Genomic DNA, 13,740 nt, shown 5'->3' with positions numbered 1-13,740 from the left:
AAACTCATTTGGAATAAATCTTCAAAATGAATAAAAACAATATAATAACAGCTTCGGGTATATGACAAGACGGTTTAATATCACACGCAAACTTTCACAAAATGATGTTAACAATATATTGCTCAACAAACATGAACAGCCCACAGCCTCATTTAATCCTGCAGAAGATCTTAGCATTTTACAAGTCTTCTTCAAGGCTTATGAACACAGCATTTTCTGAAACCTGAACTGGGAGAACACATAAACAAAATGTATACATGATTAAACACAAGACAAAAAGACATGAAATGGAAATGCCTCTAATGTTCAAAATGCCTCTGAATTTGTCCCTTCATTCCTTCTGTTTACACTAGAGTACACTAGAAAACATACTGAGCCTTTTGTCTGGAATTGTACATAGCTATTTATCCCAATGTTTTTAAAAGCATTACATGTGATAGATATAGTGTGGCAATTAAGAAATAAGTTTGTATTTTCTCCGTTTGTATATATTCAAACGGAAATAAATCCTGTACCCCCAAATAAGCCTTTTGATGCTCTTTGGATTTAGTGTATACATAAACATTAGTATTTCATTTTAAGGGTAGATATCTCACTATCTATCTATATGAACGCATCATAGTGCAATATATTCACTCCAGTTTACTAAAGAACTCTTTAGTAAAACTCAGGCTTTCATCAGAAAATTGTTTTTCCTGAAATATTTAGTGTAGCGCTGTAGTTTTTTCTTCTGTGTTAACAGAGTTGGCAGTTAAATTAACCGATTAATGAATCACCAAATGATGCACCATTTCATTCACAACTCTAACACAGTACACATATATGTAGGTCTTTGTGTCAAGGAAGAAGACAAATGATCCATAAGAGAGCAAAAACATTGCACAGAGAACATGATAAACTTCACTTATGATTATTACAGCATAAGTGTTTGGCTAGATATCATACTCAAAAGGTTTGAGTACAAGAGAGTAAGACACGCAGTGTAGTTTTACAAATGATGAGCCAGCAGAACTCTGGTTATTACTTATTTAAAGATAAATAAAAACCACAGTGCAGCAACCTTGGGCAGTTACATGTGATCAAGGTTAACAGGAGAATAATATCTAATTACAGAATAAAAGCTTTATGTGTCCCTAAAGAAATTCTTCAATGATCATATAAACATTCTTGAGTTCACATTTTACTTTTACTTGCCATTGGTTTACAAGGCAAAAACAAACAGAGCATCAGTCCAGAGAGCTATCCAAATCATGAAGTCTGCCAAGCATCATGCCCACAACTGCAGTCACATATACTGACAGAGCACTGCATGCTAAAGGAGACAAGAGTCAGAGTGCACTGCAAATGAAAATAAAATACAGACATCAGAAGTGCCTCAAGATCACGTCATGGCTTGATTTTCCTATTTATAACAGAAAGTGAGTTTATCTGGGTTCCAAGAGAGACAAAGCTACAGGCAGGCTAGTTCTTCGGTTACACATGCAGTACAGCATGGTCTGGTGTTGATCATACTCCAGATACTCATAACTGGTTGGCTCCTGTAGGCTCAAGGCTCCTTAGATACATTCAGACATGACATCAATCTTGTCTGGAGGGAGTAGGGAGCTGCTCTCTGTCGAGTGACAGAGGTCTGTAGTCTGACTCTGACTGAGCTGCATTTTGATCTTCTTCACGTCGTAGTCGTGTAGGTACTCCTGCACCATGTATCTCTCGTGCTTCACGCGGTCTTTAACGTCTGATGGTACATCTGGGATCAGCCACGCCACAAAGAATTTCACCACGAACACCACATGCTGGGGGAAGGCACAAAAATTGTCTCACATACAAACATCTTGTATGCAAATAACTATGAAAAAATCTCAAATTAACACCTCCACTGTCCTCACCTCCATGATGATGATGAAGGCCATCTTGGCTGCTAGAATATGCCAAAACTGCATGTTTTGTGAGTACTCCTTCGGGTGCCCTGGCGGATAGCGAAAGTCTCGATATCTATAATATTTCCAATACAATGAAAAAGGTTAACTTAATATGTTATCTTAAGTAAAATCAATCAATTCCAAGCAGAGCCTACAAACAGTTGCCAGTAATGCTAACTTGTCCTAAATGAAATACTGATATTATATATAGATATTCATTCATTCATTTTCTACCGCTTATCCGAACTACCTCGGGTCACGGGGAGCCTGTGCCTATCTCAGGCGTCATCGGGCATCAAGGCAGGATACACCCTGGACAGAGTGCCAACCCATCGCAGGGCACACACACACTCTCATTCACTCACGCAATCACACACTAGGGACAATTTTCCAGAGATGCCAATCAACCTACCATGCATGTCTTTGGACCGGGGGAGGAAACCGGAGTACCCGGAGGAAACCCCCGAGGCACGGGGAGAACATGCAAACTCCACAGACACAAGGTGGAGGCGGGAATCGAACCCCGACCCTGGAGGTGTGAGGCGAACGTGCTAACCACTAAGCCACCGTGCCCCCCATATATAGATATATATATCCATAAAAATGTATACCGGTACTGACATGAACAGTGGTGTACACTACTTTTTGTATGGTAGTTTCCAATTTAAGACACCTCTTGTGCCAGCACCATAAAGAGTTATTTAAATTTACACAGGCACATAACATGAATACCGTAGTTGTATTTGGTTTGAGTGGAACCATGTACAGAATCTAATACAAGATTACAGACCCAGCCACATACCTGCATGTTGTGATGATGGACTCATTGAACCAATGGGGGTTCTCCTCACTATCTGGCTTGTTTTTTGGGTCGAGCTTGGAGATTTCATACACTGAAAGGCTGTTGTTAATGTAGCCTGCCATAGTGGGATGAGTACCATTATGGTAGGCATAGTGATAGACTAGACGAGGGATCATGTCTGAGGTAAATGCCATGATGAAGGCCTGGAATGACAAATAGTGAACAACAAATTTAAAAATAAATAATGAAAAACAGAGTTGTTTCCATCTGTATAACCATCTCTGTGTCTATTAGTATATTGTGACAAACACAGTAACCACAGTAACTGTAACCACAATAGTTCACACAATTATCCAGTCAGACAAATGTGGCAGCAGAGCAATACATAAAATAATGCAGATGCAATTAAAGAGCATCTGTTAATGTTCACACTAAACATCAGAATTGTGAAAAATGTGATCTCAATGACTCAATGACTCGTGCCATGTCTGACTGTAAAAGGCAGACTGGTTTATGGAAACAATATGTGTCTCTGTAGGTAGAACATACAGTTTAATCAACAAACTTTTAATCAGTACAAACTTTGCTAATATAATTGACCACATTTACAAGAGCATAACATACCGACGTGATAAAGTAGCTGGATATCATATATTTTCACTGAGATGTGTGTGCTATGTGGTTGATGTGATATTGCATGATAAGTAGTTTGGTGAGAGATGGTGGCAGGTTTCAAACTGACAGAGATGATGCAAGATTATGTTTTAGGCTTTTATACACACACATCACATCATAAAAGACCCTTGGCCTTTGCTACTCACATTTGTGACAACAGATAAAATAGCCACCACGTTAAGGATCTCCTGCCAGGCTCCAATGTTGCGTGCCTTGGCCGCTACAGGCCTTCGGAACTGTGTTGTGAACTTCCATGCATCCACCCGCACCTCCAGAATGTTGTTAAAGAGAGCAAGAAGTGGAGCAAGTGGAAATGAAGCCACAAATAACGTGATGAAACCAAACTGGATTACTGTTTAAAAATAACACAAACAGTAACATTAGATTAGACACGTTTCAAACATGCTCAGATAGCAATCACAGGTTTCTTGAGAGGGTATTAAAATGATATAACAGTGTAGATTTATATTACTAGTATTGCTAGTTACAATAATATCAGAGAGGTATGAATAGGATGAAATTTAAAGTGTGAGGAAAATCATACCCATCTCTAGGTATTCGTAAAAGAGACCAAACTGGCCAAAGCTCTGTAAATCATGGTCCTGCTCCCATCGACTGTAGCAGCTCTCTGGATGGTTTCGGCCTTTCCTGCTAATCCACCAGTTCTTTAGTAACCTGATTTCACAAACACATATATTGTATCCTTTCCTTTATGAAATACAATGTGAAAGATTACTGTATTAATTTCTATTGACCTATTGTACATGCAGTGCATTACATGGGTTTGAAAATGTGGTCAATTGGTTTATGAAAAAATTTATATATTGCCTGGTCATGATTTATTGTGCGTAAGACAACAATCTCATCCTTCACAAGTGTCATAATGCATGATGGTATACTACTAACACTCCATGTGTCTGTGCCTGTATAAGGGTATAGACTAATTAATATTTAAACATATCAGAATACTAAATTAACGTAATATATTACAACTGTAATAGCCCTACAATAAATAATTACAAAAAAACCCTTTAACCCCTTTAACACCTGGGATCTATGCAAATCCTGATTTTTATTAGTTTCATTGTAAGTACTAAATTATTTTAAAGTATTATTTTATTATTATAAGTACTAATTTTTTATTAGTTAATAAATAGCATGCTTGAAATGAATAATAAACTGGACTTGAATGTTGTTAGGCCAGCTCATGGGGTCACTCACGGTAACAAGGCCTCCTGGATATTTCCCACCAGTTGTTTTCCTGTCATGACAATCACTAGTTGAGTGGTGAGCTCTATCAGACAGCCGCCTGGAGCACACTGCGAAAGATCAAATCCTCAAATTACACAAGCAGCTGTGTAAACTCTGAAGCAGTATATGCGGAATTAGATTTGACAAATGAAGTAAATGTTACATACAACATACAGCGAACATTATGACTACAGTATATTATGCATCAGGATAAAAAATATTCATGCTATATAATACACAGTAAATATAAAATATATAGTGAATTCTTAAGGCTCAAAGTTTATACTTTGATGAACACATTCAGCATTAATATATTCACTATTTTATACAGTATTTCATACATTATGATTTTGTGATGCATATACAGGAATACAACAAAACGATATAATTTATATTGTATTTTTAAGATAACGGTGAAAACAACCAGAAGACAAACCAACGTACCTCCTCATTTCTCAGTTTACTCCACTTCCCAAACATGTAGGTGTAGTTGCCTGGGTAACCCACAAACTTGCCTTTAAAGAAGGCAACATAGAAGCAGGAGGAGTAGTAGTTGACAAACTGGAACATGAACATCTTCATGGTCAGCTTGTTCTCATATTCCAAATGTGTTTTGGGGATTTCTGTACGCAAGGTCAAATATTCAAAGTTAAAAAAAAATCATAAATAAATGACAGATAAAGGACATCTGTTGCATCAAACAAGCTAAGAAGTTTACAGGTTTCATGTGTTACATAAAACTGTATAACATACAGTTGCATATATATGTTAAAAGAACTAATGCTCACACTATGAAATTGTATAAGTACTATAAAAAGGCGACATTAATTAGCAATTACATTACAGCAGTAACATTTAAAACTGACAATAAAGCTCTGACTCACCCATATCAGTAATCCGTATAGCCACATGCTCATAGAGAAAGTTGAGGATGAGGATGATAACAAAATTAATACATGATGCTGTAACAGAGGTAGCCAGCTGTGGAGTAATCAGAGATCCCACAAGCTGGATATTGCTGGTTGAGCTATCCTTCATGATACTAGCAAAAGCAGCATAAACTGCTAACCTGTATGCAATCACTCCCATTATACAGGCCACGATCAGTAATGTCTAAAGAAGAAACAGAGGACAGATTTCAGATACGAGTTTGATGGTCCAGTTAGTTTTACATATACGAATATTGTTTCGTTATCATCGAGTTTTAAAGATATGGTGTTTTGTGAGCAAGCATAGTGACTCACCCAGAACAGAACTGTAGCTCCAGAGAAGCAGAAACGAGCACACTTGCTGGTTAAAGGTAAATATGGCTCCATTTCCTGAGATAAATCAGAGGCTGTGTTATTATAACTACTTAGCCACTCTCAGTGAGTACTCTCTAAGATCTTAATATTGTAAAACCTGAACTAATAATTGCAATTTTAAAGGTCAGGCAAAAAAGAATTGTACAACTAAGGTTAGGTTAAGTGTTTAATTTTTAACACCATGTTCGGCATCAAGTGTGATATTCATGACAGAAACAAAGTTAAGCTGTATAAATGAAAACGTGTATTTATACATAAGAAAAGGCTGACAAACATAAACAAGCCAACAATTTAAAGATATTTTAGAAAGTAAAATAATTTAAATGTGTAAAATGTTTCACACTAAGCAAGGTTAATATTTATATGGGTCTTTTAAATTAAATTCAAAAATTCTAAAACCCCTTTCTGGTGTTATCTTGTCAGAAAATCTCCTAAAAAGACCTCACAGAGAGTACAGTGAATGACAGAAAGTAAAAAAGGTTCACGTTAAGGACAGAGTGAATTGCTACTGTACCAAATGAGGATCACACTATTTTGAAGACACGATTCACCTTTGTGACACGATTGGGACGGCGCCTGGTGCACTTCAACTCAAACTCGGGTCTGATCTGAAGTTGCTGCTGCTCCTCTTCAAAATCCACTAAATCCCACTCGTACTCCAGTCTCGCCTGCCTCCGCTTCCATAATTCCAGAAATAGAGTTACTGTAGGAAAGAAAAGGAGTAAAAAAAATACAGACAACAAAAAAGAATAAACATTAGTAAAGGACTGGTAAAAGCAAATCTATAGTTTATTGTCATCTGGCTACACAGCAAAAGTGGATGCAGACGTGTGATATTATCCTTTTTACTGGGAGGGAAATCGCTCTGGGACCTCCGATTAACATTTCTATCATGTATCATTTACAAAGATCCACTGTGCATGCTCTGCCTTAAAATGAGGTAATTACTGAAATTCTTTTAGCCGACCAAAGTCGGCAAATTAATCAGATAAATAGTTCTGCTTCATCTAACCCATTATGTATTTCTGGCCCAGGAGACCAGTTTGGTGTTCTCAGTTAGTTTGCAGTGCGTTTTCACCAGTAGGTGGCAGTGTTTGAATGTGGTGAGAACAAACTTACCCCAAATTCCCATGAAAATGGCAAAGAACACTGTTCCTTCATTGTCAAATAGATGGGATTGCTAAAGAAAGAAAAGACATTCAAATGAATTTTAAAAATTATATGTAGATGGAACTGTATTGATTTGTAAAATGTGTATTAGCATTTTACTTAGTGGAAAATTATATAACAAAACATTTTGATAAAAGATTCTATCTTAGACATTATCACTTATTTAGTTACAAGCAAAATATCTGTTTTATTTTTAAAAATATGATATTTGCATTACCTTGACAAATTTGACCTAATATATAGAATCTAAATTAGCCAATCAATTCAAGTTCAAGGGTAATTTATTGTCTAATAATAAAGACAAAAACCTAATAATTTAGTGTCACATATAAATATAAATGAACAGCAACTGGGCAATAATGACAGTGAGCTAACTTACCCATGATGACAAACACGTTGAGTTGAGTTTCCAATAGGTGCACTTCTTATCACACAGAGGACACATGACAATGGTTCCGCCAATATTGGGGTCACAGATCTCTTTACTGAAGAATTAGTATGAATGGGAAAAAGTACAGGTCAATTAATAAGTGGGCAAATTCTAAGAATAGCTAAGCTAAGAATACCTAAATCACATACTCAGATTTCCTACATTGAAGACAAACAGCATTTGCTTACACAAAACCCAAATGGTATATTCATGTTTATTAATGATTAAAGTTCAAATGTACAAAATCTGTGTAATGTAGTACAGTACTAATAGCATTCTAACCTTGTTATGTTATCATCATAGCTGAGTAAACCATAGACAAAGCAGATGACACCCATGACAGCAGCAAAGAACAGCATCTCTGTGTAGAAGCCCAGCCAAGCAAAGTAGATGCCAATCTTCTCGCCATAGTACTTCCTGTTAAGAGGTAAACAGGAAGCAAGACTTTAATATTCAAAGTACACCACCCAGGAATTAATACTAGGGCTTTCTCAGTTTACGTGAGTTACGATACAAGCATTTTTCCAACATTTACAAGGTTTATTTACAAGGTTGGCTTAAAAAATATCACATGGTTTCAGTAAAAATAAATTCAAGTTAAATACACTGCATGTGAATGCTTACTGTATGTGATAATGATAGTGTGTAGATGGGTCATCCAGTCATTTAGTCACTGCTGTAACCACTTATGTTTGTCAGTGTGCATTTTTGAAGTGTGGTAAGTTACTGTAAGTAATAACACTTTAGATCATTCTGTGGTCTGTGACCAATACACATGCAATTGTGGCACCAACTGTTGTGCTTTATTTTGTGAATTGCACCATGTTAATATTCTGTTTGTAAAGATGATATACAGATAATTGCTATGCATTAATACTCTGTTGACGCATCTGTAATTGTTAAGTACGTAAACAGACTTGTTTAAATACAATATTATATTGAACATTTTCTCACCTGATGAGGTTAAGCGGTTGCTCTTTATAAAAGCAGAGAAAGCGAGCCCAGTACTTATACAGGTGAAATCTCTCACTCTCACATTGTGGTTCCTTCGATCTCTTCCAATAACGGCACTAAAAAGCAAACAGAAATAATGGATGCTCAACAATACAGAGCTGAAATCTGTAAAAAGAAATAAATTATATATAAAGAGGTCCCATATGAAATGCTGATCTTACATCATGGAGTGGGTAGGCAGAGGTGTAGGTGCCATTGCTCAGGAGTCTCTTAATTCCAGTCTTTTCTCTATCTACTCTATCCTGATTGTAGTATGGACATCGTGTAAGTATAAAATAGACCTGAAAGAATAATAGAGGGAAAAAAATTACACTTATTGTTAACAAAATGAGCACTTAATTTAAAATCTTAACAACGTACAATCCTGTTGCGTGTGGAGGGTGGGAAGAATGTCGCCCTGTCCTCAATCAGGAAGAAGTCCACTTTGTTTTTGTTGAAGGGTGCGGTGAAGTAATCAGACTCGGGCTTCATGATGTTCCTGGGAAGGCGGATAGGCTGCGTCAGCCAAGCTAGTGAGATTTCCCGTCCTTTTGGGATGTCCGTCTTCTTAAATGGCACTTTTATCTTTAGTACCTCTGCGTAGGTTGCCAAGACTTCCCATGGAGCGTGAATTTTCAGATAGTATGTTTTATGGTCATCGGAGTCCTTCAGAAATTCAATAAAAATAAAATAATTTTCCTTTATTCGTTGTTTAACTCATTGACCTCTAGGTGGTATCTGTGCATTACAGTTCAGAAACTCACCAATTTATTCTCAGTCTCCAGTTCTAGACCAGCCTTCTCAAGGTTGGCTTCAAACTCTCTTCTCCTCTCCTAAAAAACAAAAGACAGAGGCAGGCACATGAACATACACATAAAAATATTTATTACTAAAACTCTAAGGCAGCGGTGTCCAATCTTATAAACAAAGGGCCGGTGTGGGTGCAGGTTTTCATTCCAACCAAGCAGAAGCCACACCTGATTCCACCCGTTTAATCACTTGTTCTTAGCTTTTAGTAGACTCTGTTGTGACTTCTGCATGGTTGGAATGAAAACCTGCACCCACACCGGCCCTTTCCGAATAAGATTGGACACCGCTGCTCTAAGGGGTCTATGCAGCGGTACAACAGGAAGTATTGCTGACTTAATACTCCAAAGGCCCTGAATTTAATCCTGACCTTACTGTTACTGTCTGTGTAGGGTTTTGCATGTGCACATCTGGGATTCTTTTGTTTTCTCAGGTCCTCCGAATTACATAAACATGCTGGTAAGTAGACCAGCTACAATAAATTGTTCCTAGATGTGGATGAGTGTGTGTGTTTGTGTGTGTGTGTGTGTGTGTGTGTGTGCCTGGCATTCCATGCAGGGTAAACTCCCTCTTTGCACTCAATGTTCGATGATAGTCTCTGGCTTCACCACAGCTCTGACCAAGATAAAGTGCTTACTGAAGAAGAATGAATATACAGGTCAGGCTTTGCATTATTCCTAAAAGCTCACCTGTGATACTCACCTGTTGTTTAGCTTTTCGGCTGCTCTTGGTGTACAATATTTTATATTTCTCTCCATTCTAAAAATGCATATTGACATGCATTTTCCATGTAATGATTTAATAGCCTTCTCTAAAAGCAGAGGAAACAAACTGCATCTATTTTATTTCCTCAATTTGTCATGCTATAAAACTGAAATTCACTCTCACATTAGGGATGAGGAAAGTGGGTTAAAAAAAAATTGTAAATTGTAAAATAACTGTAAAAGACTAACAGAGTGACAAGACAAGATTTAATGCTGAGCAACAAGCCCAGATCAGGTGGTGCATGTGACTATATATTTGCACTATATTAAAATATATTAAAACCTCTTTTATTAAAATGTAATAAAACCTCTCGAGAACACAGACAAGTACAAGGCTGGAATAGAAACTGGCTAATCAGGTGAATTTTGTAAATAATCTTTTCTTAGATCATTTTTCACACTGTGTAATCACTGCAACACGACAACACTGTTAATTATGTGACGGCTGCTTTTAACAATTAGTATCACACCATATCCATCAAAAGTTCTGAAATCACACACCGTTTTAGGAGCTGTGATACCTTTAGTGGGAACAGCAAAGATGTTAAAGTGACTTATCCTGACAATGTATCAACAATGAATAGTTTCTCAGAGTATCAGCAAATCTATGCTAATGAAAGCTTACTTACCGATTTCTTGTCTCCGTCTTTGTCGTCAGTGTAGGACAGGACAAAATCAATGCGTCGTATGCCATCTCTGAAATACACAGAGTCACTGTTCTGCATCAGCTTATTAATCTAAAACGAAAGAACAAGAAAGATAAAAAAGAGTGGTCAAAGAGAAGCATAAGCAATTGTACAAATATTATAACATAACATAGATTCTTTTAACCATGAACTATTAACTGGGAAGATATTCATATCAATTGCAACTATTCAAGAAGCTGTTCTGACAATCACTAGTGAGATATAATGCTGTCTGAGGATAACACCAACGCATTATATAAAGCAAAACACACACACACACACACACACACACACACACACACACACACACACACACACACACGTGCACACACACACGTCTCCTACAACCAAAAACATTTCAATGACCAAACATAAAAAGGGAAATTGTTCAACAATGAATACGCCCCCAGATGGTCCAGTGGCAGTATCACATGCTCTCATTGCCACTGAAGAGTTGACACTCAGTGCCGGTCCTGAGCCCGGGTAAAAATGGGAGGGTTGCGTCACAAAGGGTATCTGATGTAAAACCGGTTCCAAATCTAATATGCGGATCACGTGATCCGCACTGGTGACCCCAAACTGGGAGCAGCCAAAGGGAAATCCGTTCAACAATGAATACACAAACACACTCTGCAGACACATAATCATGATGACAGATTGCCATTTTCTTATCCGTTGTGCTAAACATAGCATAAAATTAGTTAAATAATATGCGAAGAGTAGCTCTTGAGTACTAATGCAATGTCCTTCTGTTCTGTCATCAGAAATCATGTGTGAAGTAGCTGGCCTTGTATTACTTAGCTTCCAAAATAAGCCACTATCAGCAGACCTTTACCCTACTGTGTCAAGTAAAGCATGTAGAAACAACACATTCTCAAGTTTGCACTTTAGCTATTGCACAACACTACAAAACCAAATAACTTTTGGTGATTCTTTTGCTGTCCAACTACTATGCAACAGTGCAGGCTGATCATTCACAAACGTCCATGCATGGCCCTGTGTTTTACAATACTGGCAAATGAAGCAAGAGGAGTAAAGATGAAATGGGTACTGGATGGGTAACCAAGCAGCGTACTGTACAGAAACTCATTAACACTAATTAAAACTAATTTTTCTTAGAAAATCCACCTTCTGGTATGTTTCATAAGATGATAGGATACCACCAAAAAACCCTGAGGAAACCCATGCAGAGACTCAAAGAACATGCACAGCACTGAGAGAAACAATGCTACCCACCATTACACATCTCTGCTGTTCCCAGTGTTATTATTATTAAATGTTTTTACTTTAATTGTTTTTTTTCTGCCTGTGTTATTGTTAGTGTTTTTGCTGTAAGTGTTATAACTGTCGTTGTTATTGTTGCGGTTGTTAGGTTTGTCAAATGTTTTAGTATTGCTCGTAATGTTTGTTTACTATGTTTACTATGGGCCATTCATCAGTGTCCTTATTTTAGACAAAATTACCTCCAGAGTGTAAATGACTAAACAAGTAGCTTTACTTAATCCTATAAACTAGAAGAATAGAAAGTAATATAGTAACTAGGTTTGAAAAGTTCGTCTCGACAAACGTTGATGTTGGCTTTGACGAGGCAAGTATTCGCAAAGGCCGGTGCTTTTTGAAGGCGAGTAGACAGAAAGATAGGGTGCCAAAACATTTGGAAGCAAGTTGAGACGAGCATGTGACGTCATTCGAATACTCCTGAGGAAGTTCCTCTCATTGGGCTGAGTGTTTTGATATGTCACATGTCCATGTTGTAAAAAGTTTTTTGATTTTGCATATTTTGGGGGCAGGGCTGCGGCACAACCAAAAGGCCAGTCGGTACACCAATTTAAAAGTTTGTTCAGAGTATCACCATAAAGGAGCTGTAGGGTTTGTAGAGTTTGGTGTAGGTAGTTTGAAAGCTTGCCGAGTTATAAACCTCCAAATTTTATAATGGGAGTCTATGGGAAAAAAGGCCACTTTGAGACCTGGTACCGGAAGTACCGGTAATCGGATCCCTTAGAAAAGTAGGAGCAACAAACTTTAGACCAGGGTCTACAACATATCCGAATTTGGAGCATGTGGCTCCAAAGCCCTAGGCCGCATTAAATTTTATAAATTTTTGTCTAAGCTTAAATAGGAAAACAGAATGTTGGCTTCTACAAAGCAACATAATTAGGAAAGCAATATCCAAATGCTAACAGTCTCCATGACTTCATCACGGTAAAAGCCTTAGCCTAACATTTAATTAAATGGGAGAAAGTAAATCCATATGAATTATTTCAGAGGGACACTTTGTGTCTGGCACTTATGCAGGAGTAGCTCATTTCACGTTAGCAGACAATTGGCTTTCAAATAGCCATCAGTATGAGTTATGGCAGGGTAGTGATTACTCCTGACAACAGCAATGCTCTAGGCTAACAGCATCAATTAGTCAGAAATATAGAAGAAGGCTGACACTACTAGAAGTATCTGAAAATCGATATGCCCCATAAATAATTTAACTGCTAATAAACAAGAATATTTAACATGATTTCAAATTATAGGTCTAAATATTCTGGCTAATTATGCATACTTTAATATGGACTCAGATTACTGTACTTGTGTTTGAGATACATGTCATTCCTCATCCACACAAAAACACCCACACACAGTGGATGAAAGTGTTGTGACTAGAATGTTCCATCTTTTTTTGAAGCTACCACATGAGGCAGTACACAAAACACTAAAATAATTGTTATTAACAATACAGTAAATGTTAAATATTTGACTTAGCACAATAAATAAACCCCTGCTTTTTTAAAGATAAACAGTTAAAAAAATTTGTATTCTATTTTAAATGTACATGTGCCCTGAGCATACCTCAATCTGCGTCTGCATATCACTTAGAAAACAGTCCTAGAGGTCCTGACAAATGGTTTCTGACACTCATACATCAGCCAAGCACACAAACAAAAAGC

At 37.2% G+C, this 13,740-nt stretch overlaps 1 protein-coding gene across 2 annotated transcripts in view; it reads right to left on the bottom strand.

The window, feature by feature from the left end:
- Window positions 1-52: 52 nt before the first annotated feature.
- The window catches only part of ano5b (anoctamin 5b), a 28,920-nt gene continuing 15,232 nt past the window's right edge, over window positions 53-13,740 (bottom strand). For both annotated transcript variants that reach the window (XM_060859168.1, XM_060859169.1), the window contains 18 exons: window positions 10,745-10,852; window positions 9,309-9,377; window positions 8,926-9,210; window positions 8,727-8,846; window positions 8,506-8,621; window positions 7,834-7,968; window positions 7,501-7,606; window positions 7,071-7,131; window positions 6,503-6,654; window positions 5,892-5,966; window positions 5,532-5,760; window positions 5,092-5,270; window positions 4,618-4,715; window positions 3,941-4,071; window positions 3,543-3,748; window positions 2,722-2,924; window positions 1,887-1,992; window positions 53-1,793 (listed from right to left, as the gene is read on the bottom strand). In XM_060859168.1, coding sequence (XP_060715151.1) covers window positions 1,557-1,793; window positions 1,887-1,992; window positions 2,722-2,924; window positions 3,543-3,748; window positions 3,941-4,071; window positions 4,618-4,715; window positions 5,092-5,270; window positions 5,532-5,760; window positions 5,892-5,966; window positions 6,503-6,654; window positions 7,071-7,131; window positions 7,501-7,606; window positions 7,834-7,968; window positions 8,506-8,621; window positions 8,727-8,846; window positions 8,926-9,210; window positions 9,309-9,377; window positions 10,745-10,852 — 2,616 coding nt within the window. In that variant the 3' untranslated portion in view covers window positions 53-1,556. The remainder of the gene's footprint in view (window positions 1,794-1,886; window positions 1,993-2,721; window positions 2,925-3,542; window positions 3,749-3,940; window positions 4,072-4,617; window positions 4,716-5,091; window positions 5,271-5,531; window positions 5,761-5,891; window positions 5,967-6,502; window positions 6,655-7,070; window positions 7,132-7,500; window positions 7,607-7,833; window positions 7,969-8,505; window positions 8,622-8,726; window positions 8,847-8,925; window positions 9,211-9,308; window positions 9,378-10,744; window positions 10,853-13,740) is intronic.

The sequence above is a fragment of the Tachysurus vachellii genome, chromosome 23, assembly GCF_030014155.1.
Source record: "Tachysurus vachellii isolate PV-2020 chromosome 23, HZAU_Pvac_v1, whole genome shotgun sequence".
NCBI lineage: Eukaryota > Metazoa > Chordata > Actinopteri > Siluriformes > Bagridae > Tachysurus > Tachysurus vachellii.
This window is presented reverse-complemented; position numbering and strand designations above follow the sequence as displayed.